The sequence below is a fragment of the Mus musculus genome, chromosome 6 (assembly GCF_000001635.26).
Source record: "Mus musculus strain C57BL/6J chromosome 6, GRCm38.p6 C57BL/6J".
NCBI classification, from domain to species: domain Eukaryota; kingdom Metazoa; phylum Chordata; class Mammalia; order Rodentia; family Muridae; genus Mus; species Mus musculus.
The window spans coordinates 145,132,437-145,157,500 of NC_000072.6; the positions used below are offsets into that span (position 1 = coordinate 145,132,437).

The 25,064-nt window shown below is 45.1% G+C and overlaps 1 protein-coding gene across 13 annotated transcripts in view; it reads left to right on the top strand.

Moving 5' to 3' along the window:
- Lrmp (lymphoid-restricted membrane protein) overlaps positions 1-25,064 on the top strand; it is a 63,215-nt gene that overhangs the window by 20,722 nt on the left and 17,429 nt on the right. For 4 of the 13 annotated variants that reach the window (XM_011241570.3, XM_011241568.1, XM_011241569.1 and 1 more), the window contains exons 2-8: positions 5,024-5,171; positions 5,746-5,827; positions 12,513-12,572; positions 15,200-15,246; positions 15,344-15,408; positions 15,543-15,641; positions 16,851-16,921. In XM_011241570.3, the coding sequence (XP_011239872.1) occupies positions 5,101-5,171; positions 5,746-5,827; positions 12,513-12,572; positions 15,200-15,246; positions 15,344-15,408; positions 15,543-15,641; positions 16,851-16,921 (495 nt within the window). In that variant the 5' untranslated portion in view covers positions 5,024-5,100. Of the gene's footprint in view, positions 1-5,023; positions 5,651-5,745; positions 5,828-12,512; positions 12,573-13,038; positions 13,087-15,199; positions 15,247-15,343; positions 15,409-15,542; positions 15,642-16,850; positions 16,922-25,064 lie in introns of those variants that run through there. The other 9 variants (NM_001281981.1, XM_030255204.1, NM_001281980.1 and 6 more) reach the window with 7 other exon arrangements.

The window sequence follows — 25,064 nt, forward strand, 5'->3', positions numbered from 1 at the left end:
TATATATTATAAATTATATAATTTATTTTATGATTAATTTTTAACATTCTTCTCTCACATATTAATCTCGACTGTAGTTTTCCCTTCATCTTCCCCTCCCAGTCCCCCTCCCCACTCCCCCTCTCCCCCAGATCTGTTCCTCCTTCGTTTCCCTCAGAAAAGAGCAGCCTCCCGGGGATATTACCAAACGTGGCATATCAAGTTGCAGTAAGACGAGATACCGCCTCTCCTATTAGTGCTAGACAGGGCAACCCAGTAGGAGGGAAAGGGCCCCCAAAGCAGGCAAAAAGGTCAGAGACAGCACCTGCTCCCACTGTTAGGAGTTCCACAAAAAGACCAAGCTACACAACTGTAACACATACGCAGGCCTGGTCAGTCCCATGCAGGCTCCCTAGTTGCTGGTTTGCTGACTATAGATTATTTTATCTTTTAGAAACTTACATTTATATGAACGTGTATATGTATGTACATGTATGCATGTGTGTGGAGGGGACCACCTGGGATATTTATATGTATGTACGTGTATGCATGTGTGTGGAGGGGACCACCTGGGATATTTATATGTATGTACGTGTATGCATGTGGGTGGAGGGGACCACCTGGGATATTTATATGTATGTACATGTATGCATGTGGGTGGAGGGGACCACCTGGGATATTTATATGTATGTACGTGTATGCATGTGTGTGGAGGGGACCACCTGGGATATTTATATGTATGTACGTGTATGCATGTGTGTGGAGGGGACCACCTGGGAGAGTCATTTCTCTCCTCCCATCTACTGGGTGTCAGGACTCCAATACATCAGCTGGGCAGGAAGTTCCTTACCACTGATTTATCCAGCACTGTGGCCTCTGGGAGCTGCGTCTTTACAAACTTCTTTGTTCTCTGCCTCAGGATCTTAGTGCCGATCCACTCAGCTCCCTGTTCAAAGTCTGGCTCTTACTGATGGGCTAACTAGGGAAATACAGCGAGAATTTCATAGTTGTGAATGTTTTCCCTTGAACAATAGTGATTAAAACTAGTCACTTTCAGCCTCCTCAGGCTGTGGGCGTTCTCTAGGGCCCTGTTGTGTCTTGTGCTTTAGATGATTATAGTCTGTCTATCTTTCAATCTACGCTGTCACTCTCTCACAACAGGGCTTTTCTGAGTCTCCTCACTATGAGCCCCTGTCTTGCACAGAGAGACACCAACTTCTGCAGGAGAAATTGGTAGGCCTGAGGTTTTTGTTTTTAAAAAAATTACTTAGGTAACAACTGTGATTTGGCTAGTATAGGAAAACAAAATGTAATTTAAACCAGGCACAATGGTTGCACCTCTAATCCCAGCATTCAGGAGGCAGAAGCAGGTGGATCTCTGTAAGTCTAAGGACAGCCTGATTTATGTAGTGCCTTTTAGGCCAGCCAGGGCTACACAGTGAGATGCTGTGTCATTACAAAAACACCCTCAAACCACACAGAAAAGAAAGGATGGACAGGGACTGGAGAGATGACTCAGCGGTTAGAGCACTGGCTGTTCTTCCAGAGGACCTGGGTTTGAGTCCCTGTCCCCTCGTAACCATTCACAACTATCTATATTTCCATGGGGTCCATTATCCTTGTCTGGTCTCCTCAGGTGCTGTACTCCCATGGTGCATACATATAAAGGCAGGCAAAACACCCATATACAAAATAATAATAATAACAATTAAAAAATTATTTAGTATGTATGAAAAGGCTGAGGAATCTAAACATATTACTTTTCTACAAAAAGATTACCAGATAGGCAATGGATACCTCTCCTCCTCTTCTTCTTCTTCCTCCTCCTCCTCTTCTTCCTCCTCCTCCCCTCCTCTTCTTCTTCTTCCTCCTCCTCTTCTTCCTCCTCCTCCTCCCCCTCCTCCTCTTCTTTTCCTTCCTCCTCTTCTTCTTTTTCTTCTTCTCTCCTCTTCCTCTTCCTTCTCCTCCTCTCCCTCCTCCCCCTCTTCTTCCTCCTCCTTCTCCTCTTCTTCCTCATCTTCTCATTTCCTCCTCCTACTCATTCATTATACCATTTGGTGTAAGAGGTAGAAATCTACCTTTTGATCACAATACCATGAAGAATGAGGTAAACGGCCCTGCCCTTCACTCCTACCCCTTTCCCCAAAGCCTTGTTTCTATCTAGGTGTGAATTGTGTGGACTTGGTGATGTGTGAGCATCCCGTTAACTGCTGCCCAGGGGTATTCTCCCTGGTTTTGTTTGTAGGTGCTTGGGACTGAACCGTGGAACCTCACAGGTGTTGATAAAGGCTGTACCTGAATCATATCTCCAGCGTTTTAACTTTCTATTTGGAGACAGGGTTGTCCTAAGTTGCCCAGGCTGGCCCTGCACCCACTATGTGGCCCAGGCAAATCTTGAACTTGGATGCTCTTGCCTGCTCCCTGGGTATCCTGACTCTACGCCTCCTCCTCCAGGGCAGGCTTGAATAAGAATTTGGATTTGTTCCTGTGCCATAGCCTTGGGAGAAGCTTTGTTCTGTAACAATCCTCACTTGGGACCTATCACATCCTGGCTACTTTTTTCTTTGAAATTTTATGTGTTGTTTATTTTATGTGTGGGGGTGTTTTGCCTGCACATATGTCTGTGCACTACATGTGTGCACTGCCCACAGAAGGCAGAAGAGAATGTCGGATCCTCAGGCACTAGAGTTATAGATGGTTGTGAGATGCTGGTGTTGAAAACCACAAACTGGGTCCTCTGTAACAGCACCCAGTGCTCTCTAAAACCTGTCTCCTTTTTAAGAACTATTTTTAATAATTGAGAATGTCATACAATATATTTGGCCATATTCACACCCCCTCTAAACTCCTGCAGACCCACCCCCACCTCACTGCTCATCTACCTTCATGTATGTTTGCCCCGTTCCCTCCCCAGTGTGGTTTTCTTAAGCTGAAGGAATTATCTTGAGAACTATGGGGTGGAATTTTCCTTTAGACAGCTAATGATGCTGGTTTTCTATTCAGAAGCAGCAAACCATAGCAGAAACAAGAAGGAAGCAGACATCAGGTACCCCTGACCTGGAAACACTCGGTCTAGTGTACACCCACTGCTGAGTGAGTGTGGACACGCCCCTCCCCACTCCTGCCCACAGAAAGGTGGGGAGGACTTCCTGGAAAGAGACAATAATTCATAACAATTAATCTGTCCAGGGAGATCTATTGGATATTTGTCTATGGATTCAGTTCATTTAAACTGGAAGATCCACTCTATACCAAGCACCATTATGCATCATTAAGAACAAATCCTAAAATAACAAGACTCAAGTTCAGAAAACTTCCATAGAAGATGGAAGAAGTGGACCAGGAGGGGAAGGGAAACGGCTTTGGGAAGGACTCCAGTGGGTGGGGTGGGAACAGCCAAACCAGCACTCAGAGAACAGAGAAGGAAGGGCATGTGAGCTTCAGCCTCCATGGAGTGTGAGCTAACATGGGTTAAGGGGTTACTAAGAACGAGGAGAAAGCAGTGGAGGATGGGACCTGGTGGCCGGTCTGTAAAGCCAAGCCAAAGGTCAGGAAACCGCATCCTGTGAATGGCCCAGGGCCAGACACCATCAACCCTGCCTGTGTTTGTTTATCCACGAAAACTCTCAGCTGAGCACCACCCTCACGGTGGAATTATGGCTGCATCCTGTAGTCTCAACGCTCCGGTTAACTTAACTGTTCCTCTGCACAGTCTGATGGGGGCGATGCCAGTGTGATTCCCATTTACTGGATCTACAATTGTGGGGCTGGGAACAGAGTATGCCCGATGATGCTCTACCACTCAGCTGCTGCCCTGGCTCCTGGACCATCTTATTTCTCATTGAGAAATATTTTTAGATTATTTTATCTTATTTTATGTGTGTGATTGTTTTGCCTGAATGTAAATGGACACCATGTTTGCCTGGTGCTCACAGAGACCAGAAGAAAGCATCAGACCACCAGACCTGGAGTTATACAAGATTGTAAGCCATTGGGTGCTGGGAACCAAACCGAGGGACTCTGAAAGACCAACAAGTGTGCTTAAGCACCACATCCCTGCCTGTGGTAATCACTTGAAAGATGGAGAAACGGAAGAACATCAAACATAATTTGCCTGAGATCATGTATCCCTTTACATATAAGTGGATTAGGGCCCTGAGTGGAGACCTTATTTACATACAATCTCACAACCTGCAAGAGGCCAAGCCAGGATATCAACCAAAATATTGTGATGGATAGAAAAGCTGCATTTCTGTTTGTTTGTTTGTTTGTTTGTTTGTTTCAAGACAGGGTTTCTCTGTGTTGCCCTGGCTGTCTTGGAACTCACTCTGTAGACCAGGCTGGCTTCAAACTCAGAAATCTGCCTGCCTTTACCTCCCAAGTGCTGGAAGCTTGCATTTCTTTTAAAAATTAAACCTGGCTTCTTCCTGTGCCCCAAAACGCAACAACCACACTCCCCAAAAGGAGTGCTTTGTCGCCACAGCCCGTTCCCTGCCTGCATGCAACACCTGGTGGTTTCTGGTCACAGTGCCTATAGCTTTCCTCTCAAGGAGTCTGCAAAATTGTTCTGGAAGGCTGGGTAGCACATACCTTAGGCTTTTCTAGTCCTGTAGTCTCCATGGCAATGCTTGGGCACCAGTGCTAAAACACACAAGCAACCACAGCCTGTCCTCAGATGAACAGCCATGGCTATGTTCTAATTCAACTTCACTTATAAAAACAGGCCAGTGTTGTGTGTTGTCTGCTGGCTGTGCATTGCAGAGCAGCTAGTGGCTCGGTAGACAAGGGTGGCTCGGTGAACAAGGGTTTCTGTCCTCCAGTAGCCACAGCTCAGTTTGTGGGGTTTTGTTTTGTTGTTCGTTTTTAATACTTCTACCTCTATGTAGCTAAGCATCTAGGGGTTTTAGAATACCATGTTAATAGAATTGGTTTGTTTTTTACCTTTTCAGACATGGTGCAACCAATCTCTTGGGTGAGAAAAGTTTAATCTTTAAGACAATTTGAATCAGAAGTTCACATCTACTCTCATTCCTTCCTGCTGCAGATGCCTGTGTCTTGACGGCCTCACAGCAATTCCAAGGCTAGAACTGACACCCATCTCATGTGCCAGAAACTCAGCCCATGCTCTGTGTAAAAGGTCCCCCAGAGCAGGAACCAGAAGATGGGGCTTTGGACGTGACAAGAGGGTGCCAGTAAGTGAGGTCACAGCCGCCCTCCTCCGCCAAGGGTGTGCGTGTCTGCTAATGAGCTCTATTTTATTGACGTTGTTACTTCTTTGCTATTTTTTGATGGCGCTTCTCCAGCTTTCTGAGGATTCACGGTATAGAATCCAGACATTGCTTTTGAACTTCATGAGACAGCTTTGAGGAACACATTACATTTTTACTGCTGCGTTAACCCCGATGAGTCATGGACGTGGTTCAGACTCCCTATGCCGTAGTCCTCACCTGTACTTTAAAGCCAAAAGACTGATTTTTAGAAACGGTTGATGATCGGTGGAGTTGGCAGGGCTAACCCCTCCCCCACCCCCATCCTCCCAGTGAGAGTCCTTTCTGCTCCTGAGTGGAGGAAACAAGACTTTGAATTGCAAATGTCATATTTTCATTTCTGGTTGGCTTTTCTGTCCTTAGTAATTTCTCTCTGGAGGAAATAGGAACTCTCTTCCTGCTTGGTAAGAAATTGGCTGGTCTGGGGAGGGGTACTGGGAACTCTGGTAGTCCCCTGCTAAGTTTTGCAGAAAGCCACTCTTTCTACCTCTACCACCAGGTGCCCACTCCCCACGGAAGGCTCCATCTTGGGACAGGAGCTTCTAGACTGTACCAGAATGAACGAGGACCAGAGTACAGACGTGAGTACGGACAGAGATCTGTCTTGTTCTCAGTACCACCTTGCTCTGACCCCTTTGAGGGCTGTTCCTCCTTCCTCCCCTTTTTTATAAGAAATAGTATGGGGCGTCCTAGGACTCGTGTACATAAGAAACATCTAACTTTGAAGCCAGGAAGTTAAATTCAGTGACTTAGGGGCTTTCTCTTCCATGCAGAGTAGAAATCTGGGTTACTGGCTGGGAAGTTGGTTCAGTGGTGAAGAGCACAGAACACTTGCTCTCACAGAGGACCTGGCCTCAATTCCCAGCACCCATCTGAGGGCTAACGACCACTCCTAACTCCAGTTCCAAGGAAAATGAGACACTCTTCTGGCCTCCATGGGCACTGTGTTATGTGGTTCACATACAAACATGCAGGCAAAAGACCCACACACATAAACAAATCTAAAATAAAAATAGAAACAAGTTTTGGGCTGAATGAGTTGCGTGGAGTGGGCTGAACTTTGTGCTGTGTCTTGTTTCCATATTTAAATTTGCTAATGGCTGTAATAGATCTCAGATGGCCCTGACTTTCTAGGACCTGAGATCAGGGCTAGATAACCTTAAAGGCATTGGCTTCTTATTAAAGAGTGCACATCACCAGAGGCAGGTACCAGTGGTACCCCTCTGCTAAAGATGACAGTAACCTTAACAGACTTCACAGGTCCTAGGGAACTTCTCCAGGCCAGACAGACATTCTGTATGTTTGTTCCTTCCTTGGTGTTCAGGATGACCATCGCAAACTGAACAAGTAGTCAACTCTTTTGATGTAGTTACAGATTTGAGAGCTGCCGTAACATTGGAATGCCTCGATTACATCCCCCGCCCCTGTCCCTACACCCATTTAGACCTCTGTCTGTACAGCCTATTCCTCGGTGACCAGCAATCTGCTTTCTCTAAAGACTTTCTCTCTTGGAAGTCTTCTACAAATGGAATGAGCCCTCTCTGGTCTCTTGGGCCTGGCTGCTTCTGGTTAGCATTAGGTTTTCAAATGTCATCCTTTTCGGGTCCTTGCTCTGCTGTATGGTGATCCTTCCCTTCTTCACTGGCTCATGGGCATTGGAGAAGTTCCTGGCCTCCTGGGAACAATGCTTCTGTGAGTATCAGTGCGTACGTTTTCGTATAAACGGCTTTAAAATGCTTTTGCATGTAGACCCGTGAGGAGACTCGTGTTCGCTGTCGTGATGAGTTGCAGAACAGACGGCCTGCTCTGTTTGACATCGCCACTATCAGCAGCCTAGGGCTTTAATTTCTCTACCTCCTCACCAATTCCACTTCACTGTGGCCAGCTCAGAAAATGCAAAGTGAGACCCTCGTGGGTTTGGATTTGCATTCCTCTTATGAATAATGGTGTCCGTCATCTCTGCATATGCTTGTTGGCCATCAGCTCTTTCCAGTGAAAATATGCCTTCCTGAGGTCAGCCTCCCACTTTACCCTTCCTCTGCTTATGTTTCTGAGCTGTTCTCATCCTTCCTGTTATGTGCACGCATCGGGTTTTTATACATCTGTGATTTCTGACATGCAATTACACATAGCTTTTATATGTAATTACTCATTTATGGTTTCTAGACATCGGTACCCACCTTACCGAGACACTAAGGACAGGAAATGAAAGGGACATGAGTGTTTCTTTGCTATTACTTAGCTTTCTTCTAAAGTTCTAATACAGGAAGTTGGCCTTAGCCTCTCACAAGGATGTTTGGTTGTTAGTAATTTCCTCTTTATCGGGCACCAATTTCACAAAACAAAGAGGGAAGCGGCAGCATGCTTGAGCACCAGGCACGGGTGCGGGAAAGCATTTCCACAAGCCTCGTTAACCCTCTCCCCTGCCAGGGTGGGGTGGCCTCTGCTTTGGCAAAGGAGGCATCTGGAGTTGAGGGAGTTAAATCATTCCTTGAAGATGGCTGTACTAGCAAGTAGCAAACTCAGGGTTCAAATCCAGCTTCCTGTAGCCTCAAAGGTTCTAGACTTTCAACATCCCCTCTTAGCACATTGAGCTTAGATGCCTCCCTCATTGTGGTCACTCGTGGTTGCACTGAAGGTGGTCTGATGCCTAAGAGATGGACCACTTTGTGCATCTGACAGGAGCTGGAGCTCCAATCAGTAGGGTCGGTGGCTGAGTTGTTTTGTCTGTGGTCTTGACATCCATTCAGAAACGGACGCCCCAGAGTCACAGTAGAAACATCTCTAGCATGCTGCTGGAAGAATGCCTGGGTCCCCCACTCTACCTTCTTACAGCCCCAGGAAGCTGTCTAGCCTGTCAGCTGTACAGTGGCCTAAACTACTGGTTCTCCATATTGTCACCCCAGGTTTCTGTCCTCCAAGCAGGCTCTACAGCCTAAGATTAACATCTCCACCTCTCCCCCACCTTGTCCTCTGAACACATCCCCAAAAGAAAGCACCCCCTCCCCTTGCCACCCGCCCCTGAGCATTCCATGGTGAGCTCTGACTCTTAGTGTTCTCGTGAATAATGAGAACAGGGATTAGAATAAGCACAGGATAAACGTGAACAGAACTCATAATCCAAGTTCACCAGAGCTCCCAGCGATGCCGGCCTTTCCTTGACCCCTGGCTTTCTGCCACGGCTCTCTGTCCATCTCTGCTCCTATGAAGAGCTGCTCGCCTCCTGCCCGAGCTCGTCTGCCACCTCACATCTGCATTTCTACCTTCACCTCCCCAGCATGGCCTTGTGTTATCTCTGTAGCTCAGCCAAACCAGGCAGGGGTAAGTCACGATAAATCATGTATACCTGTCTGGGCGTTTCCCCAGAACGCTGCTGTTTCTCCAGGTGTCAAAATTCTGTTTGGTTCTCAAGGCCAGTTTCAAAACCCAAGTGCCTCACAAGACCTTTCTGTGGTAACAAAGTGTTGCTGCTCGAAAGCCTCCACTGCTTGGGATAGAGACTTCTAAAAATTGGGGTTCAAGGTCTGGTTTCCTGGGCTAGCTTGGATAGTCTCCAGAAAAGTCATTTATGGCCAACATGCCTTCCTCTCTGACTCTTCCCATTCCCTTTAGGGATCCCAGTGCCTCTTTTAAAATTGAAATTATTAGATTTTCAAACATTTCCCCCAGGGTGGGGGAGGGTGCATGTTTCACAGCCCAGAAGTGAAGGTCAGAGGTCAGAGGTCAGTTTGCAGGAGTCAGTTCTCTCCTTCTTTCAGGTGGATGGAGGTCAAACTCGGGTCAGGAGGCTAGGCAGTGAGCTGCTTATTCACGGAGCCATCTTGCTAGTTCTAACTAGATAATTTCTGAAAGACTCCCATAGTTCATGTTGCCTAGAGCTCACTGTATAGCCTAAACTATCCAAAGACTTTGATCCTCCTGCCTCAGCCTTGTGAGTACTGGGACTGTAAGTATGCACCAGACCACCAGACTCAAGGCCCCAGTAGCTGTGTTCTCCCTTTCTGGTCACACTGAAGTCATTCACCTTATCTGTTTATCTGTCTCTGTGTGCGCGCACCTGTGAGCACTCATGTCATGGCAAGTGTATGGAAGTCAGTACAGTTTGCAGGAGTCCGTTCTCTCCTTCCACCGTGTGGTCCCAGGGGCTGCCATCAAGTTCTCAGGCTTGGTAGCAAGCACCTTTACCTGATGTCACTGGCCCCAGATTCTTATTTTCGGTCCTGTATCAGGCGGTAAACTTGGTGGAGACAGGGTCAGATGGGGACACAGAAGCAGTTTGTCCTTTAATCAGAGCATGAAAGACAGCAGTTGCTCCGTGGATTGGCGACTGAGTGCGCAGGCGCAGGGTGTCGGGGGGTTTCCCTTTCTAGAGAGCAGAAAAGGCATCTTCGGAGGTGGGCGGGTCTGTCCGCAGATCTGTTCCCCTGCAGACTCTGTGAAAGACACCACTGGAGGTTGGTATGTTGACTTTCTTACCTGGAGCGTCCTAGGTCCTACCTGCCTAGAAAATGTCATCAGCGTGGCAGGCTTTCTGTCTGGAGGCTCTCAGCTCGTCAGAGGGTTGGGAGTTATTAGCCCCATAGGCAGGGTCCTTCGGTCACTTATCCGTGTGTCCCCAACAACCTGGGTAGACTGGAAGCCGTGTCACCCCCCGAGCCCCCACTCTCAGTGTCCACTTCACCATCGTTACAAAGAAGGCTCAGCTTGCGCTCTCTCTCTCTCTCTCTCTCTCTCTCTCTCTCTCTCTCTCTCTCTCTCTCTCTCTCTCTCTCTCTCTCTCTCTCTCTCTCTCTCTCTCTCTCTCTCTCTCAAGGGTGTTCCTAGAGTCTGAGGAGTTACTTCCTCCCTTCCTCTATGGTGTGCCTAAAGTCTCAGGATTCACTTCCTAGTTTCCCCCACATCTACTGAGGAAGCTCCATTTTTTTCATTATCCTAGATCATAATAGGTAAAAGTGAACAGCTGTGTTTGTGAGAGGGTCTTCGAATGGCTGAGGGAGTCGCGGAGAGAGCCGGACGTCCTGTGTGGGAGGCTCTAAAGGAGAACAGAGCTCACTTAGGGGCAGAGCAGAGAAGCAGAGAGGCGGCTGAAATGAGCTCCCTGGATTTCACAGCAACGCGGGAGGGGTAGAGAAAGAGAGACTGGCTGGAGACCGCGAGATAATTCAGAGAGCTAACCCTACTATCTACTCTTGTTGATTAATTTTAGCCAGATGGAATCAGTTTTGGAACTGAGCAGGCCTGAATGAAGACTGAGCCTGTATTAGCTCTGGGAACTTATACATAGCTGCACCTGTCTGAATTTGTGTTCCCTGTGAAAGGGGGTGTCCTTTTGCAAGGCTTTTTGCATATCTATGTAATGCATGCAAACGCATTCCTTTATGTATATTCCATATGCACCTGCACATAAGCATCTATATAGCCAAGTTCCTGCCCACTGGCCTGGGTGCAAGCCAAGTAGATCCACAGGGAGGGAATGCAATGCATTCTGCATTCCTCTGCTCTACTCGCTGATGAGCAGGGAGGCCTTTCATTTCACGAGCCTCTTCCCAGCATCTCCAGGGTGTCCCTAGAGCTCACAGACGTCTATGAACCCCAGGTGGACTCAGAGCTTTGCAGCTTGTTGAGTAAGGAGGTTGTTCCTCCACACACCCACACTTCTGTGACATCCTCGCTTGCTGGCCACACGGTCCACAAGCCTGTCTGCATCTCAACCTCTGCCATTCCTTTTCCTAGGTCAGTAACAGACAGTTCCACCCCACACTGCAGGGCTCTCAGAGAATGCCCAGGTGGTACAGTGTGAGCGACAGCATGTGAAAGTAACTGTCCACCTTCTGGGATGGGCAGATGGCTCCACAGTGCTGGGGACAGCGGTCAGGAGCACAGCGTCCAGCACTGCTGTGCCCTCCACAGTGGTGTCCATTTCCCCAGGGTCCTCTCAAGTCACAGAGATTTCTCTGGGACAATGGCTCCTCCTCAGCCTGCCTGCTTCTCCTCAGGCATTGCTTTCTCCACTGGCCTAAAGAACAGGCAGCTGCTCTCCAAGTGCCTTGCAAACCTCCATACATGCTACATGCTTGTTTCTCCCCTGAATGCCCTCAAGTTGAGAGTTCTGTGACACAGCTCTCAGGAGGCAGCATCAGGAAGGGAGGGTTGAGTCTGAGGCCATCCTGGTCTACGAGGTAAGAGCCTGCTTCAGAACAAGACAGAATAAAACTGGATGTTCTTTCTCTCCCTCCTCTTGTCTCTGATATGATCCTACAATGATACTTGGCAGTGTATGTAAAATTTCTGGTTATATTAAAAGATTTAAAAAATTTTTTATTTTATGTGTATGGCTGCTTTACCTGCAAGTGTGTATGTGTAACACACATATTTACAGTGCCCAAAGACAGTATTGGATTCCCTGGGGCTGGAATTACAGACAGCTGTGAGCCACCGTGTGGGTGCTGGGAATCAAACCAGGTCCTCTGCAAGGGCAACCAGTGCTGTTGACCACTGAGCAGTCTCTCCAACCTCAGGACTGATCTCTCTCTATCTCTCTGTCTCTCTGTCTCTCTCTCTCTCTCTGTATGTGTGTGTGTGTGTGTGTGTGTGTGCTCATTTGTAACACACCATGTACGTGGGTACTGGCAGAAGTTAGAAGCTGGTGTCAGATCCCCTGGATCTGAGTTCCAGGCAGCTGTGTGATGCCCAGCACAGGTACTGGGAACTGAACTCAGGGCCTACGCAAGGGCAGCAAATGCTCTTAACATCCAAGCCCTCTCTCCAATCCCAACCTGGCTTCACATCAAATGCTCACAAATAGTATCTGTGGCTCTGACCCAGAGTCAGAATGGCCAAGGGCATTAAGCGCAAAACCTACTCCCCAGAGAGCAGAGGACTGGCAGACGAAAGTCCGAGGTTTTAGTATAAAAGGCCGTCATTGTTTTTCCTCCCTCGGATCCTCGTTCCTGTCCTGACTCGTTTCCGGATGACACAGATGTCACCGGGAGAGCAGAGTCACTGGGGCAAAGGATGGGATGGATAGAAAACTGTCTTGGGGATTTTCTGGGCATTGTCTGTCCTGTCTTCTCAGGCTGTGCATAGTCACAGCATTAATAACCCTGGAGAATAAATAACATTGCCAGCTACAAGATTGACTGATAACCGGTTCTAAAGTAACCTCTCAGTGCTGGGTGTGCCCGCGGGTCCCAGGGTGTGGTGCGCTTTTGGTTACAAATCAAAAGGGGGGAAAAATAAGGAAATTGAGTTCTGTTTCTGTCCCAGGTCAGTAGAACACTGTTCCTCTCTTCCGAACATTTAAATGGGCACAGAGTCCAGTTTGAGGTCTGTATAAACTCCGGCTACGTTTTTCTTGTCTTGTTAATTTGACTAGCATTAGCTGTCTAAACTCAGTCCAGTAGTAAAATTATATTGGCGACACCTGTTTATCAGAGGAAGTATTTCCATTTGCAAAGATTGTGGTTAAAGCAGCATTTTACTGAGAACAAGTGTCCCAGGCTACCAGGCTTACAAATCCCTACGATCTTGACTTTCCCAACTGTTTTTCCTAGTTTTCTTTGTGCTCATTGAGATGCTGTTGCTCTGTGTGTGTGTGCGTGCGTGTGTGTGTGTGTGTGTGTGTGTGTGTGTGTGTGTGTACCTGTGTTTGCTGACCCAGCCCACAGGAGACTGTCACTTTGTTCCATACCTCGACAACCCCACCCTATGTTAACTCTTACTCACAAGAGCAAGGGCTTTTATGTAAATGGGATCAGGTCTCTATTTGAATGGATTGCCAGAGAGGAAAAAGCTGTTCTCCTTCTGGGGTTTGCTTCGTGGAGTGAGCCAGTCTGCTGCAGTAAGTCTCCCACCCGAATTCACTTTATTTCTTGACTTTCTTTGCGTTTAAACTATGTTCAAGGGCCGTGTTCTCTCTCAGTCTCTCCAGGTCACAAGGTTGGTGGTGGTGGGGTTAAGGTCTTGCGTGAGCGTGGGATAAGGGCTTAAACAGTTTAAATTACTCCATATACACAGAGAGTTTGAAGGCCTTCTCTCAACTCTCCTATACTACAACCTGACATTTGAAATGGAATTTGGGAACAAAAGTCCAACCCCTTCCCTCTGGTTATTCTCAGGCGGTGAACGCATTGCTGGGCCAGGCTTATGACAGGTTAGGCTTGAGTTCTGCTGTGTCGTTCCCTGATTTATAAAGATTCATGACGAGAGCTAAATCTGACTGCTTTACCGGGAAACTCTTCAGGGCGTGGGGGGAACGAATGGCCACTCAGTTTGTCAGGTCTCTCCCGGATCGCATGGTACATTTGTGCAGTTAGTAGGAGTCTGATATTTATGAAAACACTTCTGAGCATGGATCAGATCATGAGGTGGGAGCTTTCTACTGTGCAGACGCTAAGGGGACAGCTTTGGGACAGGAAGGCCGCTGCAGGGCACCCCACAGATGCTACCTGTCTGAGACAGGATAGGGACAATCATACGTGTTCCCTGCAGTCATATTTTGGCTTTAAATGAGGTAATTAGACTTTTAAAATAGAAGGTTTGCAAAAGAAATTGTTTCCTCTTCTGCCCCTTCTGGAAACCTGTTTAATGAAGCGGGAACACTCTTCTAAGTTCAAGTGTGAGCATCAAGGTGCCAGCCGACAAGCTTGGCGTTATCACCGCAGCTAGTCAATGCTGACGTGGCTTGTGTTAAGGCATCATAAATGATTTTAGAGAAATCAATTCTTGATTTTTTTTATTATGTAAAATATTTTTTTTAATTTTATTTAATCTTTTTTAAACAATCCAGATTTTTATCCCCCTCCCAGTCTACCCTCTGACTATTCCACATCCCATATCTCCTCTCCCCACCTCCTGCCCCCTCCAACCCCACCCCACCCCCATCTCCATGAGTATGTCCCCACCCCACCAGAACTCCCTACTCCCTGGGGCCTCCAGTCTCCTTAAAGGTTAGGTGCATCTTCTCTGACTGAGCCCAAACCCAACAGCTCTCTGCTGTATGTGTGTTGGGGGCTCATATCAGCTGGTGTGTGCTGCCTGGTTGGTGGCCCAGTGTCTGAGAGATCTTGGGGGTCCAGATTGACACTGCTGGTCCTCCTACAGGGTCGCTTTCCTTCTCAGCTTCTTCCAGCCTTCCCTAATTCAACACAGGGGTCAGCTGCTTCTATCCATTGGTTGGGTGCAAATATCTGCATCTGACTCTTTCAGCTGCTTGTTGGCTCTTTTGGAAGGCAGTCATGTTAGGCCTCTCAATTCTTGATTTTTATAAACTATGATAGCCAATGAAATGGAACAATATTTAAAACTTCCCCGGTTTATAGATTCTTTCATGTGCATACTGTATATACGTAAAACTGTAATCACTATGTATTTAAATAGTGCATAGATAGGGCCAGCCTCATTTAGCATCCTGTAGGTGATACAGAACAGTTCTTCAGCATCTGATAATGACCCCAGCTGGCTACGTGAAACAAAACATCTCACTATGTGGAGATATCTACAGCTATCAACCAAACATTTTAAAATGCAAAACCAAAAATAAGTAAGAGTTGTGAGGAAATTTAATAGAAGCTTAAGCAGTGACACAGAATCTTATTTTTGAAGTTTGAGCTTTTTTATTTTTATTTTTTTAGTATTTGAGAACACACGAAAAATTAATATTTAATTTAAAAATAATTTTATGTCCATGTGTCCTTGTGAATGAATGCACATGCACATGCAGGTGCTGGCAGGGTTGGGGCTGGAAAGGGGGTATCAGATCCCCTGGAGAAAAACTTACAGGTTCTACAGAGCTGACATCCGAGGAACCAAACTCGGGTCCTCGGCAAACGCTGCAAGCCCTCTCACTGCGTAAATAGTGACTCATTTAGCACTGATGGGGATACGTGCCTAAAGCGACCTTCCTGGGATGGTCACTGTAGATCCCTCACCATGTGTCTCCTTGTTCCCTGCAGGAGAATGGTGCTGACCACTTGTATTCCGAGAGCCCGTCACAGCTCAGGTCTGCCACATTTATGAACTTGGATGTGTTTTCAGTTGGGCTTTAAGAGAGTTATTTGCCGAGCGTGTTGAAGATATTTCTTGTGTCCGTTTGTCAGGGAGTATCTCACACAGCCATCGTCTGAACAGACTTCATCCTCGGAGAGCACTGTGACGTCAAGTGGTAAGTAGCTCTGCGAGAGAGGAAATTGGCGTTCTCGTTACCAACCGGCTTAGGTGTGTGCAGACGAGAGGTGGCGCCCAGGCAAATGCTTCTTTTGTGTAGCTCTCCTGCTGTCCGCCTTTTCCCGTTGGCAGAGTCTGGATCAGACATTTTGCACATGGCTTCTGGTGACCTTGACTGCAAACCTCTCTGTGAGAAGGAGGAGGAAGCAAGAGCCGCCTCTGCCATGCAAGGTACAATGTCGATGAACTCCAGGGCAACATGTGAGCAAGCCCCTAAGTGGGGCCTACAAACTAGAAAAGCCAGTGGGAACAAAAATCACAATATATTATAGTAGGCCTTACATATTGCCATCTGACAGAAACTGACTGGATTCAGTCAGGTCTGATCAGCTGGTAGGAGAGAGAGAGCACACCCTTAGAATAATGATGAGAAAATCAGGTCGGAATAATGGAACTGTTAGCCCAGGTCCACTAGGAATCCAGGGAACCAGCCAGGCAGGCTGATCAGGTAGGTCCATATGGCTCCCAAGGCAAAGCACTTCTCTATGGCCATCTCCAGTGAGACATCATTATGGCTGACAAATTTTAAGATGCTGACTGGCCTAGAACTCACTATGTAGACCAGGCTGGCTTTAAACTCACCACACCTGGCTAAATCCTATGCCTTTTGATTCCAGAACCTTCAGTTGTATGTAGGTCTAAAATTGGAGGGAAAACTGAAAACTTCCATGGGGAAAAATAATATTTTTTTTAAAAATGATATCTATTTTGTTATTCTTTCTTTTTAAAATTATATATATATATATACACTGTCTTCAGACACACTAGAAGAGGGCATCGTATCCTGTTACAGGTGGTTGTAAGTCACCCTGTGGTTGCTGGGAATTGAACTCAAGAACTCTGGAAGGACCACTGAGCCACCTCTCCAGCCCTTATTATTTCTTATAGTCTTTTATAACACTGTAGGCTGATTGTTTCTTGAGAAGTGCCACATGTTAGGTAGTGTTCTCCCAGCATTCTGTGCACTGTGCAAAATGAACAGAACTTACCAAGCATGACATTGTCCCCAAAGGGTCCCTTTGCCCAGTTTCATGCTCTGAAGCATCCATGCTTGGTGGAATGCCTTGATCATTACCAGCCCTGTATATACCACAGGGCTTCTGGCATTAGAAAAAGGCATAAAGAAACACTCAGTCCTCCGTTTGAAAGGGCACTCTACAGACTGGGGAACTTTCTGCAGCTCAGCTCCTGCGAAGGCATAGGGGGTGGGGGGCGGGCCTCCTCCGTTTGTGCAGAGCAGACTTCGTGCTGCGGGGCCTCTGACTGCAGTCACGTGCCAGCCTCTGTCCTTTGCTGGTCTACCCACATCACCACCCTGCTGCTTCTTCCTCTTTTGATTGATGCATCTCCAGCCCTTCCCTGTGTTTCCTCTTCTTACAGGCACCAGCCTAGCTCCTGCTGCTTATGGAGACTACACGAGTGTGGGCGTGGCCAAGGCTGCATCCCAGCTGGTGAGGAAACAGTGATAAGCTGTAGGATCTGTCCCTCTGAATTTATGTCACACTCTTTAGAAGTCTCATCGTACACTTTCAAGATATTAAGAGAAAAATCTAACTTACTAGAATTTAGTTATACAGCCCGGGTATTACTGACTTGGGCAAGGTCACACACTGAGCTCCAGTGTAGACAGCCTTGTTCCACACTGTCATGCACTCATTCACTCACTCATTAATGCGTCAGACGTCAACCAGAAACAAGGTGATGAGGGCATTACTGCACATGGTTGAGCAAAACAGCAGCTATGAGTGAATGTGTGACAATGTGTGTGAGTGTGTACATGTGTATGAGTGTGTGTGCACATGTGAGAGTGGGTGTGCACATGTGAAAGCGTGTGTGCGCATGTGTATATGAGTATGTGAGAGTATATGTGTGTGCATGTCATATGAATGTGTGTGAGAAAGTGAGTGTGTGTGAGTATATGTGTATGTGCATGTCATGTGAGTGTGTGTGAGAAAATGTGTGTGTGTGAGTATATGTATATGTGCATGTCATGTGAGTGTGTTTGAGAATGTGTGTATGTGAGTGTGTGTGTCTGTAGGATGTCTCAGCAGAAGACTGAGGCCTATGTGTGTGAGTGTGTAAGAGTGTGTGTGAGTGTGTGCATGTGTTTGTGTGTGTAGGATATCAGCATAAGACTCTGAGGAGGCCTGGGAGAGTATGTTTGTGTGTGTGTCTGGTGTGTGTGTGTGTGTGTGCTCACAGCATGCTGATCAGACATCCCAGTCACTGGTATCAGAGCCCAAAAGGTCACAGAGGAAGAGCCATGGGGGTGGCATAGAAGGCAGACTAGAAGTACTGAGGCTGTGGAATATATTATTATAAGGTTAACACAAAGACCCACAGAAAGCAGGGGAACTCCGCCCATGAGGAAAGACCCACTGAGAGGCTGGAGGCTGCACTCTAGCTTCACGGATCTCCAAGGCTCTTTATGTTTTGCTCCTTCAAGTGTGTGAGAGTGTGTGTGTATGAGTGTGTGAAGTGTGTGTGTGAATGTGTATATGAATGTGTGTGAGAGTGTATGAGAGTGTGTTTGAGTGTGTGTATGAATGTGTGTGAGAGTATATGAGAGTGTGTGTGAGTGTGTTTGTATGAATGCGTTTGTGTGAGTGTATGTGAGAGTATGTATGTCTCAAAGGTGACTGATGGGTCTGTTATTTGGAATTATCCTTTAGTATGGGGTGTAGCTAAGATGCCACACTGTCTACTATAGAAGCCTCTGTCTCCTCTTATTAAAAATTAGAGCAAGTTCCAGTTCTGTTGTCATAGCTCAGAGACGGGAGGTGGTGAGGAACATGGGCTCTCAACTGTGAATTACTGTAAATTACTGATGGGCACAAGTGAAGGCAGGCCCAGGCCCACAGTTTAGCCTGCAAGATGAACGCATGCAAAGGAGGCAGGTGCAGGTTCAGAGCTGACCCTGTAAGAGTAAATGATGAGAGGAGGGAGGGAGGAAGAAGGGTAGAATTTGAGGCAAAATAAAAGCAGTGTGACAGACAAGATTTCACAGTGCTGTAAGTCCACCCAAGGAGGAGATGCACATTCCTGTCATCAGACAAGTGTGTGGGTGGGATCTCCCAAGGACTGGCAGGCAGGCTGAAAGTACTGAGGCTCTGGAATATATTATTATCACCTACTAATGCTATTATTTTTTATTTTTTCTGATAGGATCTTATCATATAGCCCAGGTTAGCCTAGAGCTTGTGATGGTTGTCTCAGCCTCCTGAGTGCTGGGATTACAGGTGTACGTACATATACTGACACATTCAAGGATAATAGAGCCTTGATGGACTATCTGGGGTCTAAGCAGAGAATACTGTGTTGAAGGGGGACTGTCGCATGACACTGGGAACTCGTGTAACGGGGAAGTGGAGGGAACACTAGTCTTCAGGGAGGAGGGATTTGTAGACCATTTTAGACGTTGCTGTGATCAAGTCAGAAAGAGAGTAAAGATGATTTGTATGGTTTGAGAAGTCCTGGGCACAGGTGGGATAGGAGTTGTTGTAAATGGAGGCCATAGCAACAGGTCCTGGACGCCTGGCTAAGACAGGCAGGAGTCCTGAGGCCCTGAGATGCATTGAAGGACAGCTTGAGAAATTGAGCACATTTCCCTGTCCTGAGAAGGAGCTGGGCCTGTTACTGCATTTGTCACATTTTATGGAAACCATCTCTCTTTTTAGGCTTATTTTCTTTTATTGAAATTAGATTTTTTATAAGCTATTTTCTGATTTGTCTTCCCAACTGTTTATAGTCCCTCTCCATCTCCCCTTCCATCCAGATCCACACCCATTCCGTCCCTTGTTAGCAAACAAACAAGCACCCAAGAAATAATAATAAAATAAGATAAAAACAGGTCAGAACAGGACAAAACAAACAGAAGGAAGAAGCCAAAGGAAGAAGCAAAGAAACACACACGGACACGGGAAACCTGCAAAAACATAAGAAGGAAGCCACGATGTGTATGCAGAGGGCCTATAATGAAAAAATAAATCAGTTTAAGACAAAGAACCTGTAAGGATGCCATTGACTTTGTTTTGTGTTGGCCATCTACTGCTGGTTAGGAGGCCCACTCCTAAGAGTAGACTAAAGTTTTATTTGCAAGTAGTTTTCAACTAGAGATAGCTTCTGGGTTAGGAATAAGGACTTGTGTTCTGGTGCAGACTTCTGGTGCAGACTTCTGGTGCAGACCTGTGCAGGCCCTGCGCATGCTCACAGAGTCTCTTCATGTGAGTTCATGTGTGTCATTCATGTGAGTTCATGTGTGTGTCAGTCTTGCCATGTCTAGAAGGTCTTGTATCCTGGGGTGTCCCCCATCCTCCCTGGCTCTTACATTCTTTCCACATTTTCTGTAGAATTCCCTAAACCCTGCGGGGGCAGGATCAGGGTGGTGATAGAGACCATTTATGGCTGTGTGTTCCAAGGTAACTCTGCACATTGTCCGTCCGTGGGTCTCTGCGTTTGTTCCCATCTGCTACAGGAGGAAGCTTTTGACGATGGCTGAGCAAGGCTCTGATCTATGAGTACAGCAGAATGTCATTTATTGCTCGATTCCTTTACCACAACAGTATTACCTGGTTTTCCTCTAGGTTCCTGGCCTATTCTGTCTCAGGTTCTTGGCCACCCACACAGTGTTAGGATGGGTTCCATCTTACAGAGCAAGCCTTAAATCCAATCAGACCTTGGTTGATTACTCTCATTCTTTAACCTGACCAGTGCAAGCAGGTCACCATTGTCCAGGGAAGGCTTTGTAGCTGGGTTGGTGTTGGCCTTTCTCCTTTGGTAGCGTGCAAAGTTCCTTCAACTACCGTGAGTACTTGTGCATAGGAGTGAGGGTTCCAGGCAGGCAAGAGATTGACGTCTCTGGGTTCCAAGAGTTGTGCTGGTGTGGAGACCAACCAGTAGCTTTAGATATAATAGTTTGGGGGTTCCCATGGAACCCCTTTGGACAACAACTCAATCAGACGTAACTCCTTCGCAGTTCTAGAAGCTTCATTTGGTGTTAACAGTGTCCAGCCGGGGGCTCTGTGTCCCGTTACCTGGCGATTTCATCTAGGTTTCCTTCTCCCATGGATATATTTTAGGAAGCTTCTAGTGTGTTGGGCTTCCCTGTGACCCCCACCCTCATCCCCAAATGGCCCTTAGTTTTAGCTGTCTCTCCTCATGTTTTCTCTCTCACACACACCCTCTTCCTCCCACTTCCCACTGGATCCTTCGTTCTATTCCCCAGCCCTGTTTCTCTCCACCTATTATTCTATTTCTCCTTCCTGGATGCAAGGGAGATGCACACCTTGGCCATAGTCCTTCCCTGTGCCTCTGTGGTTATACAGATTGTAGCTTCAATGATTGAACAGCTAACACCCACACAGAAGTGAATGCATACCATATTTGTCTTCCTGGCTCTGATGACCTAACTCAGGGCGATTTATTTATTTATTTATTTATTTATTTATTTATTTATTTATTTATTTATTTATTTATTATTTTTGGAGCTCCATCTACTTACCTGAAAATTTCATGATCTCATTTTTTAACCTGATTTATATTTAGCCAATATTGCCCTATGTAAATGTACCATATTTTTTTCTCCCACTCATCTGTTGATGGACATCTAAGTTGTCTCCAGTTTCTGGCTGTTGTTGAATAGAGCCTCAACATGGTTGAGCAAGTGTGTTTGTGGTAGGATGAAGTGTCCTTTGGGTATACGCTCAAGAGTGATACAGCTGGATCTTGAGGTAGATAGTTTCCCAGCCTCCCGAGGAACTTTGACACTGATGTCCATAGTGGCTGTACATGTTAGCACCCCCACCAGAAATGGCTGGCATGAGCTGTTCTTGATTTTGTTGGTCTTGGCCATTCAGACTGGTGTAAAATGCAGCTGTGATTGGCATTTCCCTGATACCTGAGGACTTTGGACATTTCTGTGTTTTTCAATCATTTGAGATTCCTCTTTTAAGAACAATCTGTTTAGATCTGTACCCCTTTTTAATTAGGTTATTTGTCTTCTTGATGCCTAGGATTTTTTTTAAAGTTCTTTTTATATTTTGTACATTAGATCTCTATTGGATGTGTAATTGGTGAAAATCTTTCCCATTTTGTAGGCTACCACTTTATCTGAATTACAGTGTCCTTTGTCATATAAAAGCTTTTCAGTTTCATGAGGTCCCATTTATTAATTGTTGACATTAGTGCCTATGCTATTTGTGTTCTGTTCAGGAAATTGTCTCCTGTGCCAATGTGTTCAAGGTTATTTCCCATTTTCTCTTCTATCAGGTTCTACATGTCTGGTTTTACATTAAGGTCTTTGATCCACTTAGACTTGAGTTTTGTGCAGGGTGAAAATTATCAATTTACTTACATTCTTCTGTATGCAGATAACCGGTTAGACCACCACCATTTGTTGAAGATACTTTCTTTTTTCCATTGTGTATTTTGGCTTCTATATTTAAAAAAAATCAGGTATCCTTAAGTGTGTAGATTTATGTCTGGGTCTTTGACTTAATTCTGTTGATAAACATGTCTATTTTTATGCCAATACCATACTGCTTTTACTACTATAGTTTTGTATTATAACTTGAAATCAGGGCGAGTGATGCCTCTTGCAGTTAATTTATTATTCCAGATAGTTTTAGCTATCCTGGGTTTGTTTGTTTTTTGCTTGTTTGTTTGTTTGTTTCCATATGAAGCTGAAATTTTTTCTTTCAAGATCTGTGAAGAATTGTGTTGGAATTTTATGGGAATTGTATTAAATCAGCCATTTTTACTATATTAATCCTACCAATCTAATCCATGAGCATGGGGACTCCTTGTATCTTTTGGTATCTGCTTCAATTCTATTCCATTGAACAATGTGTCTGGCTTTGTGCCTAAACCATGCTGTTTTTATTACTATAGTTCTGTAGTACAACTTGAGACCAGGGACCGTGATGCCATCCTGATGATGTTTTTGTTTGGTTGGTTTGTTGGTTGTTTTTTTGTTTGTTTGTTTGTTTAGACTTTTTAAAAAAAATCATTCATGAGTGTTTCAGGTATCCTGATTTTGTGTGTTTCTATATAAAGTTAAAATTTTTTTCTTTTAAGATCTGTGAGGTATTGTGTTGGAATTTTGATGGGATTACATTGAATCTGTAGAAATGTTCCTTCCATTTTTATCTTGTGGAATAATTTGAGGAGTATTGATATTTATTATCTTTTGAAAGTCTGGTAGAATTCTGTGCTAAAACTATCTGACTCTGAGCTTTTTGAGATTGAGAGACATTTAAGTACTGCTTTTATTTCATTCACTAGGAGTTGTAGCTTATCTGCTCTTGATTCAACTCTGGTAGGTGGATATATATTGAGAACATCCACTTCTTTTAGATCTCCAGGTTGGTGGAATACAGGCTTTTAAAAATATGTGCTCATGAGTCTCTGGACATTTTTGGTGTCTTTTGTATTTCTCCATTTCTCCATTTTCTTCTCAAATTTTGTAAATTTGGATCTTGTCTCTCTACAGTTTAGTTCATCTGGATAAGGATTTATTGATTCTTGTTGACTTTTTTTTTTCCTCAACGAACCAATTCTTGGTTTTATAGATTCTTTGTACTGTTCTCTCTGTTTCTATTGTTTTTATTGACTTTGGCCCTCCGTTTATTTGCTGCCATCTGCATTTTGGGAGTGTGCTTACTGCTTTTTGTTCTAGAGCTTTCAGGTGTGCTGTTCAGCAGTAACTAGTATGAGAACTCTCCATGGGCTTGCCTCTTAGCACAGCCTTCACTGTGTCCCATGAGCTTGTATATGGTGTGTTTTCATTTTCATTCAATTCTAGAATTGAATTTTTCTGTCTTGATCGATTTTTTTATTCAGTAGCGGTACTGAGAACCCATGAGTTTGTTGGCTTTCGGTCATTTCTGTTGTTGTTGATATCCAGCTTTAATCCATGAGGCCAGATAGGATACAGGATGTTATTTCAATTTTTATGTATCTGTTGAGGCTTGCTTTGCGTCCAAGTATATGGTCAATTTTGGAGAAAGTTCTATGACCTGCTGAGAAGAAGCTATACCCTTTTGTGTTTGGATGAAATGTTCCGTAAATATCTGCTAGGTCCATTTGGTTTACAGTGTCAGTTAGCTCCAGCAATTCTCTATTTAGTTTTTGTCTGGAAGATCAGTCTATTGGTGAGAATGGAGTATTGAAGTCACCCACTCTCACTGTGTGAGGTTGATGTGTGATTCAAGCTGTAGTGGTGCTAATTTTGCATTCTTGGATGCCCCCGGATTTATTGCATGGATGGTAAGAACCCCAGTGTCCTCTGGGAAGACTTTTCCTTTTATGAGAGTGTAGCATCCTTCCCCATCTCTTCTGATGAATTTTGGGTTGAAGTCTCTTTTGTTAGATATTAAAATGGCGATACTACCTTACATCCTAGGTACATTTGGTTGGAATATCTTTTTCTATCCTTTTGTTCTGAGGTGATGTTTATCTTTAACATCACAGAGTGTTTCTTGGATGCAGCAGAAAGACGGATGCCGTTGTTGTGTTGTATCTGTTAGTCCGTGTCTTTTTATTGGAGAATTGAGATCATTGATGTTGAGAATTATCAATGTACAAGCGTTTATTGATTCTTGTTATTATGCTATACCAATGTGGGGCTTTCCTTCTCTGTTAATTTGATGGTCTGGGATTATTTATTCCTTGTGTTTTCTTGGGTGTGGTTAACCTCTTCAGGTTGACGTTTTCCTTCTAAGCACCTTCTGTCAGGCTGAATTTGAGGACAGATACTGCTTGAATTTGGCTTTAAAATGAAGATTTTTCTTTATCCTATTGTAGTTGAAAGTTTTCCTGAATATCATAGTCTGAGCTGGCATTTATGGTCTCTTAGAGTTTATAGAACATCTGTTTAGGCTCCTCTGGCTTTTAGAGCATCTATTAAGATGCCAGGTGTCATTCCCTTTATGTTTACCTTTGTATGTTAATTGGTCTCTTCCTCTTGCAGCTTTTAATATTCTTTCTTTGTTCATTATGGCGTTTTGCGTTTTGACTATTATATGTCCTGGGTACTTTCTTCTCTGTTCCAATCCAATTGGTGTTCTGTTTCTTCTTGTACCTTGATAGGCATCTCCTTCTTTAGGTTAGAAAGTTTTTCTTCTATGATTTTGTTAAAAAGATTTCCTGGACGTTTTGTGCCTAGATTTTTTTTTTAATTTGACATCTTCTTTGGCCAAGTTATTCATTTCTTCTATCTTGTCTTCAATGCCTGAGATTCCCCGTTCCATCTCTGTATTCTGTTGGTGAGGCTTGCTTCTGCGGTTCTTGTTTGAGTTCCTAAGTTTTTCATTTCCAGTTTTCCTTCAGTTTGGGTTTTCTTTAATGATTCTATTCCCACTTTTATGTCTTAAACTCTTTTCTTTATTTCATCCCACTGCTTCTTTGTGTTTTCGTAGATTTCGATAATGAATTTATTCACCTCCTCTCTAAGGACCTCTATCGTATTCACGAAGGCGGCTTTGAAGTCCTTGTCTTGAGCTTCAGCTCTGTTGCATTTCTGGCCTGCTGTGGTAGGGTTGCTGCACTCTAGTGGAGACATTGTCCTGGCTGTTATTGTGTTTTTAATGTTGGCAT